The 12,326-nt window shown below is 40.4% G+C and overlaps 1 protein-coding gene across 4 annotated transcripts in view; it reads right to left on the bottom strand.

Moving 5' to 3' along the window:
- The window catches only part of SLC12A1 (solute carrier family 12 member 1), a 140,314-nt gene that overhangs the window by 122,907 nt on the left and 5,081 nt on the right, over positions 1-12,326 (bottom strand). For all 4 annotated transcript variants that reach the window (XM_088472793.1, XM_088472792.1, XM_088472790.1 and 1 more), the window contains exon 2: positions 11,236-11,810. In XM_088472793.1, the coding sequence (XP_088328919.1) occupies positions 11,236-11,643 (408 nt within the window). In that variant the 5' untranslated portion in view covers positions 11,644-11,810. The remainder of the gene's footprint in view (positions 1-11,235; positions 11,811-12,326) is intronic.

Raw genomic sequence — 12,326 nt, 5'->3', positions numbered from 1 at the left:
ACCCGCTGAACGATATCATTAACGATATCGTTCAGCGACGGGCTCTCTCCCCCATTCCCCAACATGCAGCAACCTGACGACATCGTCAGGTTGGCCTGCATGTTTCCTCAATGAACGATAATGACGAACGACCAGCGGGAACGCGCGTCGTCGTTATCGTTCATCGTTTTGATGTTAAAAATGGTCGATAAAGTGGACGACTGAACGATAATGATATAATTAACGTTCAGTCGTCCACTTTAATAGCCCAGTGTGTACGCACCTTTAGTCTGCAACTTGAAGGCATCAGCAAGATTCTAGCAAGCCTTCCTGATGTTTTAAAGTGGCAATCACATAATAGGCTAAATCTGGTGTTGCCTTTTAAATGATCACCACTTTAAAACATCAGGCAGACTCGCTGAAATCTCACCGATGGCTGCAAGTCGCAGGTTATTACATTTACCGCAATAACCCTTCTCAGAGGAATGGAGTTGTCCTGGCAGGCAGAGAGAGCATACCCAGTAGTGCTCCCCTCTATGCTGCTTCCTGCAGTAATGGCTGTCAAAGAGGCAAATTAAATAAACAGGGACCTTTTTCTGGTAATCCCTTTGGGTAAATAGAGCACTGACTAAAGCCAATACATGGTTCAATTTGAAAACGTACGACACCTCGGCACGTTTTCAAATTCCGCCCGATGCATCTCATGCTGTTGTTAATGGTAACAGATGCTTGTTTACCTATTTAACAGCATGAAGGATCGCAGATCTTATGGTCTTTCCATAAGATCTACGATGCCGATGTACGACGGCAGGGAAGCGCATCACCGTCGTACAGCATGCCAAAACACACACGATATGCACGATTGATTGTTGCGATCGATCTAAATCGTGCATATCGTGTGTAAAATCGCCCCGTGTTTGGGCCGCATATGAGTGGGCGGGTGTAGCTGTGTAGCTTTTACTATAACATATTCACTATAACTAATACTGTCCAACTGCTGAATTACATACAGTCTAACTCCTGTAACTCTCTTTCAGATAGATGCCCAGCTGGAGACAGGCAGCTTATCGAAAAATGCCACACAGTTACCAACATTTTAAGATACTGTAATTTCCAAGCACACTTTACAGGTAGCTAAGTGCATCTAATGCAGTTTCCAGTAGTACATTTATTTTTGTTTGGTGCTTATTTCAAGTGCTTTGAATCTCCAATATGTTCCTAAAATGCCTCATTTATAGCTTCAATGAAATAAAAAAAATCTCCTACTGTACCTCCTTTAAAAAGAGAACAAAGACATAAAAAAAAATCTATTGAATGTTGTTTTCTGAGCACAGTTTTATATATATATTTTACAATGTTAAAGAAGACATGAACCCCTAATAATAAAGGGAAAATGTACTGCCGAAAAATGGAAAATGGCCAACATTGACACCTCTACCATGACACCCATCTGGTACACTAAGCATCAATAGAAAGTGGCGGATTATTTTAATGACAATGTACCAATTAGCATTACAAATTAGCATGTCACATGGTCCTTTTGATTTCTGGGAGGACAAATAGGCAATGTGGAGCACCTTGTATAAATTAGCTTTGGGGTTTTTAAGATGTCCAGCCTCCAGTGTGTACTCATGTGGAAGAACTCAGGTTTATAAAAACAAACTACAAATTCTATGAGGAAGACCTTTGCTGCCAAATGTGTACCCTGTCATGCAACAAAGTACAGAGACTTCTGTAACGCTGGATTCCAGTGGGGATGAGCTAATACTGTATGATGATGATGTTAACTCTAATGAGGGTGAGGAGGATGAAGATGATAATGACACCTTCCCAGTGTAGAGATTATTAACAACGCTGTTAGCCGCCTTAAGCCTATTTGTAGCTTGTTTTGTGGGGGCCCAAACAAAGCAAGCACTTCAGCCACAAAAGTGTCATTCCCTGTTACTGAACTGCTTTGTTTGTTAAACTGTGCATGTCCTTTTAATATACAACATAAGGGTGGGTGGGAAGGCCCAAGGACAATTCCATTGTGCACTTTTTCGTTATGGGCTTTGCCAAGATTGTGTGTGTTTGACAGGCAGCGTATTATACAGTACTTTTCTGGGGTGTTCATGTTCCATAGCTTGCAAGACCATCTAATTTTTTTTCCGGTCTTTGAATAGTTATAGTTTTTTTTGGCTACTTGTAAACTTAAATGGGTAAAACTGAGCATTTTTCTTTTCCAGAAAAAAAAAGTGGGGAAAAAAACCAAGGAGCTAGACTGCTATGTGCTATCATGCAAGGTCTAACACTCCTCAGCTTCCACCAGTGAAGGCAGTCAAGAGGCATTGTGGCCCCATAAGCCTTACAATAGTACAGTTTCTAGTTTGAGTTTAGGAGAATGATGAACTTGAGAACAGAAAAAGGTTAGAGATTTCCGCTGTATGTTTACAAAGTTCTCACATCTCCACACAAAATATTACGTTAGAAACCATGGTATAAAGTGGATAAAGCATGGGGGGGGGGGGAGCAAAGGACCAAAAACAAAGGTGACTGAGCACACACAAAAATAAAATTAAAAAGTAAAAAAAAGAGGGGAAGGAGGAAATAATAACAAACAAATACAAACTCAACAGCATCTTGCTCCCAGGTGCTGGATTAAAAAAAAAAGGGGAAGAGGGTGGAATCCAAACAATGCAATCCTTTAATCCTCTTCATCTACAACTATGACTATTAATGAAATAATGTAGATCAGGGGTTCGCAAACTCAGTCCTCAGAACCCCACACGTTTCCAGGTCACACAGTAGGTGCACAGGTGTGCTCATTACTCACTGACCATTTTAAATGATCCACAGGTGGAAATAATTATATCACTTGTGTTCTGTGAGGAGACCTGGAAAACATGCACTGTTTGGGGTCCTGAGGACCAAGTTTGAGAACCTCTGATGTAGATAATTAAAATTTCCACCAATTCCAATACAACTTAGACTTTTAACCCCTGATCAAAGAGAAATAAAGCAAACAAAACAGAGTAGTGCATTTAACATTGATATTCTTTCCTTTGTAATATATCCTGTGACAGTGCAAAGACAATTTGGTCTAAACCTGTACTGATGACAGAAACAATATACAGATGTCTACACTGTTCCAAAAGGTGGATGCAAAGGGTCAAACATGACCAATTGTATAGAACTCTCAGGGTTAGGTACTGGATGGTCTAAAGAATTAAAGGTCTAATAAATAATCAATATGTTCACAATTTGCAGGTTACTTCATTTAAAATGATATTAGCTAGACATTTCAGGTGACTCACTTTAGATGGAACAGTGCTAATAATAATCCCAATTTAGTTCCACAAACACTAGATGTGCCATATCTGAAGTTGAACTGCCATGTGTTTGTGCTGCCCACTGCTGTTACTTAGATTAGTCAGTGAATAGTGGTGAAAACAATATTGTGAGCTGTGAGGTGGTCAAAATTGACTGGGAATTACTGGAATGTTACTGAGGTTAATAATACTGTAGGAAAAAAACAGGCCCAAATTACATTTTAGCTGTTTTTATGAATTAAAAAAAAATCCAGATCCAAAACCAAAACACTTGAGGGTGGTTTCTGCAAAACCAAAACACGAATATAAATTAGAACCAACGTTTTGGTGTTAAGAAACACAGTGATCAGGGATATAATGAATAGAGCTGTGGGCAAACAATAAAAAATCATCAAATTACAGAATAAGGGAAGTAATATTGTAAAGCTGGATGAAATGTTTCAAAGGGAACTTTGACAGGGGTTTGAAAACCTCACAGAACAATAAGACTCTGCAAATACAGTATTTTGCATAAACAAACTTCACATATAAACAAAACCATAGTCTTATCTCTGGCTTTTTCATTTTAGAGTATTGGTCAATATGGCAGCATTAAATCCAGCAAGTTTATTGCAGTATAATTTGGACTATTTTTCATGTGAATGCAGACAGACATAAGTTTACCGAATAAAAAGCCATTACATTGTATAGATATAAATCTAGCATTGTGATATTTTACCCCATATTATCAGAAGTATAATTCAAGTGGATAATCTCCAAAATCTGGAGATAAAATAAACTGAATTGATTTTCGGTCCATTGTGATGAACACTGGCCTATCATAGGAAGGGTCAGTGTTGCTCCCTGGGAAATAAATCTTCCTGGGAATGTTGTTTATACCAAGCAGTAGGTTGGATTAATTTTCCACCATAAATGTTGCTTTAGAATTTAGTGCACAAAAAGTGGTTTATTTATGGGGTAATTTGGCACAGTTAGTGTGCTATTTGCTTGGCCTTGGTGCAAAAGCTACTTGGTGTAGAATATAAACATAAATCAGTACATTCAAAATGTGTTTCTGACTGTCATTTTTTTCTGAATAATGTAGAGTTCCTTATCAAACTCTGAAAAAGAACTTAACCTTTTATCCTTGAGGCAGGATACTCAGAAGTTTCTACTAAGCCTAAAGTGCACTGCACACAAAGCAGGGAAATGCTAAATTCTCTTCAGACTGGATATCTTTCATTAAATGTCATTATTTATTAACACTAATAAATGTACTGATACCAGCTGACATATCTTTGTCCCTGCATCTCGGTGTACGAGACAACATTCAATTTTGAGAAGATTTATTCACATAAACTAATCAACATTTGGGTGTTGTCAATCCGACTTCATCAGAACATGTCATCTTGGAGAAGATGGATTGACATCCCGGCTTGTTCATTTCAGCATGTACCATTATGCAAATGAACATTTTCTATATTTACAGGTGCTGCCAAGCTGATTTTATTTATGGAAATTCATACAGCAATGGGCTCAGTGTTCTTCGGCATGCACACAAGATTACACTATCCAGCCTAATGTATGCCTAAAAAATGTTCTCTAATAAATACCCTACACTTTGCATAGATTATGTTTTTATTATTTATTTATTTATTTACTTATTTGTATCACGTTCCATGTGAAGGTTTTCAGACATGGTCTTCTCAAAATGCAACCAAAAAAACCCATATTTTTTGATTATGTATTTTGAGACAGAAGAATGTGATGTAGATGCTGAAACTGCAAACGCATACAATAACAGCAAAATATATCACAATAACGGCAAATACATCACAATAACGGCAAACTAATCAAAATAACAGCAACTACATCAAAGTAACAGCAAATACATCACAATCACAAGAAAACCAGCAAGTCATGTGCGCCATTCACTTTCTGTGTGTTACTACTTGAGACTAGACAGTGTAGTACGGGAATCATTCCTTGTACCTTGACTCCAATTTCTTAAATGATACACTGTTAATATTTAGTCATTGGAATTCTTTCATTGTTATATCTGAAATTATATGTCTCTAATACAAACTTAGAGGAAAAGTATCAGAGCTTTACTAGTAGTGCTTGTTCTAGCAAAGTTGGAAATGTTGTCCTTAGGTTCAAGTTCTGGCTGCTAGTCTCCAGTTACATGTAGCTTAATGCCTTATTGACCTGTGGGTACTCTGTTTAGGCTAAATGGCAAAAGAAATATAGCTGTTGTTGACTATAATGGTATGATAATGTATACCTTGAACATTTGCCCAGGATACTTTTGCCATATATAAATTGGTTGTAAACCACCAGAGAAATGTGGCAATGTGGCTCTCTATTATATCTAGAAGCACTGACAGTGCTATTGTTGTACTGCTGTCAATAAAGAACCTCCGCTCTGCCAGCGGTACTAGACAGAGACAACCAAACAGATGTGCATCACGATGTAATGTGGAATAAGTAGTTGGGTAATATGGGTAAGGCGCACTCTCACAGCGTCAGTGTGTTTTACCCATATCCCGTCCACAGATCACAGTGGTTGGACCAAGAATGGATTTCAATATTATTTTGACTGGTTCAACCAGAAGTGCGAGATCTTGATTTAGTTGTATATCAAATTCATTCAAATAGTTAGAACATCTTTGTGACTTTTTTTTACCTCTTCAGTGCATACTGTCTGCAATAGAGTTACCATGGCCTCTTGCTTGTTTTGCTCTAAGTGAGCCAGGGAATCCCCTCTCACTGCCAGTCATCGCCTGTCATTGTCTTTTTGTGTCACTTATCATCTTTTGTCCCCTGCTCTCTGCAAAACCTTTATTCTCTTATTGAACTAATGTGTTCTCTGAAGTGACTGTTGTAAGTGATCTGTTTTATGGTCTTTTGTCCTAGAAATGTTTTAAACATTACAGCATGTAATTTAAAAAGTATTATCCTATTGGAATGTTTTTCTTTTCCAATTAGCTAGCTGGCACTTATTGGGATGTATTATATGTACCAATGTCTGTTCTTAATAGGTATTACAATCTATTGCAAATTTCCCTTTTTGTCTAGTCTGTTATTCTTTTATGTAGATTAAATAAAGTTTTTACATTTTGATTGTTTATAAAAATAAGATGTAAGTCTTTCTGTCAGTGGGAAGTTTGAGGAGTGTTCACTATACTGGTAGCTCTTACTGGAATTATTCCTACTGCATAAAATATTTTGTATATCCAATGATGAACTATCCATTTCAGAAAATTAAACGGGGCGATTTACTGATATATGTGGAAAAGTGTAGTCATCTATAACAAACATTATTAATAACATGGTACAGCAATCAGTACTGTGCGAGTTATATAAACCATTCACATATCAGCTTTCAGCTGACTAGTGAGGTCAGACTCTTATTGCAATAGGTTACAGCACATCATGGCTCTTTGCACAATGTAATAGAGTAGTCCTGTCTCTTACACAGTGTTTTATTGCTACATACACTCACAGATTAAAGTTTTAAAAATTAGTAGGGGAGATTCATCAAATATTGGAGAGAGATGGGGAGATTTAGTGGTCTATTTACTAAGCTTTGGATGAAGATAAAGTACCAGCCAATCAGCAGTGGCGTAACTATAAATTTTGCTCCCCTAAGCCAAAAAAGTTTCAGGCGCCCCCGCCCAAAGATCAAACACACCCAAAGACGACGTTTAAGATGTGTAGTTACATGATACAGCAACGTGCCTTACACATTATGACACACTAAGTAATGCCACTTATAACACAGTGTGCCACACCGGAACGCCCCTTACAACACATTATGCCACACCGGAATGCCCCTTACAACATATTATGCCACACAGCAATGCCCCTTACACATGCCACACATTAATGCCACATATAACACATAATGACATACAGTAAAACCATTATAACAAATTTATGCCATGCTGTAATTCCCCTATTTCACATTATGCCACATTGTAATGCCACATACAACACATTATGCCACACAGTAATGCCGCATACAACACATTATGCCACACAGTAATGCCCCTAATAGTACATTGTGCACACAGTAATGCCAAATACACATTATGCCAAACAGTAATGCCCATTACATCCCACCCTGACAGATCTACTTCACCAACCCTCCTCTCTGCTCCTGCCAGTCTGTCACCTCAGCTCAAGACAGGTTGCACAGTTTTTATGTCCGTGTAGAACCAGATTATTGGGAACATAGTTTATAACCTGTAAACTGTGTGTATCAAGTTAGTGTCCCTTATACAGTGCCCCCTGTAGTTGTGCCCCAAAATGCAATGCCCCCTATACTAGTGCCCCTTATGCAATGCCCCCTGTAATAGTGCCCCTTATGCAATGTCCCCTGTAGTAGTGCCCATTATGCAGGGCCCCCTTTAGTTGTGCCCATTAAAGTAGTGTCCCCTGTAGTTGTGCCCCATATGCAATGCCCCCTATACTAGTGCCTCTTATGCAATGCCACCTGTAGTAGTGCCCATTATGCAGGGCCCCCTGTAATTGTGCCCTTTAAAGTAGTGCCCCCTGTAGTTGTGCCCCTTGTAGTTGCGCCCCTTCAAGTAGTGCCCCTTGTAGTTGTGCCCATATGCAGTGCCCCTTGTAGTTGTGCCCCTTGTAGTTGTGCCCCCTGTAGTTGTGCCCCTTCCAGTAGTTGCCCCCTGTAGTTGTGCCCAGTAGTTGCCCCCTGTAGCTGCCCTCAGTAGTGAGCCCCCTGTAGTTGCCCCCTGTAGTTGCCCCCTGTAGTTGCCCCCCCCGCGCGCACACAAACACACGCAAAAAAAAAACTTACCTTTATCCCAACTCCAGTGCTGCCGCCGTCCATACCCCGGCGCCCGCTCCTCGGCACTATGGGAGTGACGTCATGACGTCACTCCCATAGTGCTCTGCGGGACCCGGAAGACGGAGCTCACTCCTGAGTTCCGTTCCCGGCATCCGCTCCTCGGCACTATGGGAGTGACATCATGGCGTCACTCCCATAGTGGTACACACTCAGCGGGCGCCCGGCAGATGGAGGGTGCGACAGCACCCCCTGTCCCCTCCGTAGTTACGGGGGTTCCGCCACTGAGTGGCGTAACTACTGCCCCCGTCGCCCCCAAGCTACCCAGCACCTACAAGCCACCGCGGGGGCTGCGGTGGCAGTAGTTACGCCACTGCCAATCAGCTCCTAACTGCCATGTCACAGGCTGTGTTTAAAAAATGACTATTAGGAGCTGGTTGGTACTTTGTCTCTGTCCATTTTATCTCCATCCAAGGCTTAGTAAATAGACTCTTTGGAGAGGGATAAAGGGACCCGATAATTAACATTCTAACTCGCCGCAGATGCCAGAGCAATTCATCATTGCTCTGGTGTAGACAGCTGATCCGAAAATCAGCTGTCCCTATGAGCGGCTTTCGGAGCAGTGACAGGTCACGCATGCGCACAAGAGCCCCAACGTCTGGCAGAAGGAGCCGGACAGAGGCGGAGGGATCCTAAAGATCCCTCTTCGCAACCAGGGACTCCTTCCCACAAGGAAGGAGCGGGTTGCAATCTACAATCGGGAGCAAACGCCATCTGAGGATAGCGAATGCTCCCGCACTCAAGCTCTGAAAATATAAAATTTTCGGAGCTTGATGAATTCTGCCCCAATACTAGTGTATGGGGGCAGCGGGCCATTCCGCGTGAGAAAGGTAAGCAGGGGATATCTGTGATATCATCTGCTTTACCTTCTTGATGAATGGCCCGCAGGTGATAACGTTAATTTTCTCCTGCTTTTGTAGAAATTAAGTGATGATGAATAGATCCATTTATCACTTATTTTCTAGCACAGCCTATAAAATGACAGAAGCTGATTGGTTGGTACTTTATCTCTCACCACTTTATCTCTCCCCAAGATTTGATAAATGTATCAAATCTTGTAGTGAGTTAAAGTGAAGAAGTTGCCCATACCAACCATTTAGTTGCTAACTGTCATTTTACAGGCTGAGAAAAAAAAATCTAAAAATTTAAAAGGTCAATGCTATTTCTAGACGTGTTTAGCTAGTAGAAGCATTGCTCTTTAAAATTTCAGACATAAACACGACCAAAAGTACTTGGTTTTAAAACCCGATGCTTAGTAAATATACTCACAGGATCTAAAACTGCAATCAGATCCCTAGATCAATCACACCCATACTGTTCTGTGATTGTAGCTACAGAATCCATGTTTTGTAAGTAATGCCTCCAATCCATTTTTTTAATTGATTTGCAATTTGCAATCATCACCTCACATGGTGAATTTGCAATCATCACCTCACATGGTAACCTCACTGTATAACCATCCTTACAGTAAAGAACTCATTCATATGAATTTTGTGTTAAACCAGCCTGCAGCCTAGTAGCCAGTGACATCACTGAGCCCCATCTAATGTACAAGAGGTCTGACATATTCATAAGGAATGGGTTCCAAGGGGGTTGTTAGGCTACAGTTTCATGAATATGTACAGTATGCCTCCACTGAGTGTAGGTGATACATCTACTTTAATGAAGCACTTTAGTGAGTGATTTACTAGCGCCATAAGTTTTATTACAGCTTGATGGATCTGTGCTCTCTTCCATAGAACACCCAGTGCAGGGGCATTTTATGAGAGGATGGGGCCCGTGTGCAGTCTCCCTCTGGGCCCTCTCCTCTCTGTCAGAGCAGTAGATTCTTGCTCCATGCCGCATGTGCTGGTCTCCGGGAAAATGGCGCCCACGCCTTTTTCCGGGGGACATCTTTTCTGCACATGCGTGAGTCACAAGGAAAATGGCTGCAGCAGCCGGTCCAGCGCTGCAGAGCAGCATCCCGGAATCTGTGGAAAGCTAAGTATAACTAGTATGGGTGCAGGGTGTGCAGTGGACCCAGGGGCCCATGTGCACTGCACACCTTGCACCCATTATAAATACGCCCCTGACCCAGTCAAGTTTGGCATCAGAGACAAAGACAGATCACCAATCTGTGGTAAAATTCCAGCCTAGCTGGGATAGACGTAATACTGTGGGACTAATGAAAGCAAGTGTCTGATTAAAAGCTGTGGTTACCGTACATTTTCAGGGTTCCCATATTTCTATAACTCATGAAGGAAAAGGTTTTCCATATTTGTTTTGTGAAAGAAACAGACATAAGGGGGGAATATACAGTACATCATGAATTAAATACAAACTTCCTATATCGTCAAAGGCTTTGCAATAATTTTCTTGTGCTGTGTAACAAAACGTATATACCCATTGGCGTAAAAAGATTTGTCGCATGGAACATAGGTCCCACCATTGGTGGAACTGCTTAGCTTGGACTATAGGTCCTGTTTAGAAATGGGCAAAATGCTTTTCTACTAGCGTAAACAGATGTTTTCCATGGCAAAAAGGCTGGTTTTATCTTTTATGCTAACAGTATTTTATATACAGTGGGGCAGATATACTAATCCTTGGATAGCGATAAAATGGAGAGAGATAAAGTTCCAACCAAGCATCTCCTAACTGTCAATTTTCAAACACTGCCTGAAACATGGCAGTTAGGAGCTGATTGTTTGGTAGTTTATCACTCTCCATTTTATCACTCTTCAAGGATTAGTACTCCTCCCCTCGCTTTTTACTAATATACCATGTATGGTTAACAAAATAATCAACAACTCACCTCTTCCATTCAGTTTGATGACCATGCTAGGAATCTATTTGGAAATTAATTGTTGATGAAGGTCTTATTTTCACTTAAATCATATTTCAATTATATTCTCGATACAGAATTATGTGATTCTAAGTCTATCAAACTATAATGGACCAACTCGCATTAACATGCCACCTACTTTAAGTCTTAACAGAAGGGGAATGGATCAGTTTAACCTGCCCTGAGTGTAATCATTTCATGTCACTTATGTGCTGTTGACCTTTTGATTTTTTGTAAAACAGGACAAAGAGAACTAGAGAATACCTTGCTGGGCTTACCTTAGACAACTGCTCATGGATTTCTGCCAGACTTGGTCGAATTTTCTTGACCCCAGAGATGGTGCCAGTATTTCTGTAATAATCAATCTTGGGAACAGCATCCATTGTGTTGTGTCCAAATGTTTTCATATAATATGTGTTGCCGTGAGATTCATATAGATGGAAACTACCTTCTGTCTTAATAGTGTCCCCATTGTGCAGTATGTTGTTGAACATCTCCCTATTCCCAGGCCCATAATTCATTCTAAGCCCGTTATCTTCACCAGCAAAAGAGGTTTCCTCATATTGTGGTGGGTCCTTGTCTTCATCACAGGCAGGATTGCTATAGCCCTCACTGACTACATTGACCTGAAAACGCGTTGGGTTAATGGGAGCTGTGTCTGGAAACGAATGTGGAGAGTTATTCATTGTGTGTGAGGCTACAATATACTAAACGGGGAATATGTACACTATGCTAAAAGTACAGAACTGTCAATGTTGTGATTACACGGTCATCATTGTTCTCATCACACACAGATTCAGATAAAAATTTCACAATTCCAGGATGTGTCCACCTCCAACTTCCTTCAACAAGCCTACAAAAATAATAATAAAAAACACAATTTAAGGATAGTCATATTTATTATTTGTTTAAAATGGGAGAAAAGTGGGAGAAAAGTATTAACAGGACTGGATTCCTAATGAAGACTATAGACACACAAACCATTGGTACCTTTTGTCCCACCCTTCTCCTAGCCACAACTATTTTATACAGAACATTCTATTATCTTCACAACACTTAATAGAGCAGGAGAAAGTAATTGTACTTTGCACATTTCATTCCATCTTCAGATAAATATTGTTTCCTAGTTAAGTCTACAACCACCCGCATAATTGTATATTGTCATTACTTAAGGGGCCCAAACATCTTTGGCCCCTATTCTCCGTTCTGCTGATATCACTCACACCGATGAACCGAGATCTGCAGCAGATCGGGGAATTTCAACATGTAAAAAATATGTGACTCGTCGATTCCAAACATTTTCGGGTCGGGATAGGGGAGTCGAGATTTTTCAACATGTTGAATATCCTCAATTCCCCTCCGTCGGCAG

Source organism: Taudactylus pleione, unplaced genomic scaffold, assembly GCF_031769625.1.
Source record: "Taudactylus pleione unplaced genomic scaffold, aTauple2 ptg000129l, whole genome shotgun sequence".
NCBI lineage: Eukaryota > Metazoa > Chordata > Amphibia > Anura > Myobatrachidae > Taudactylus > Taudactylus pleione.
This window is presented reverse-complemented; position numbering and strand designations above follow the sequence as displayed.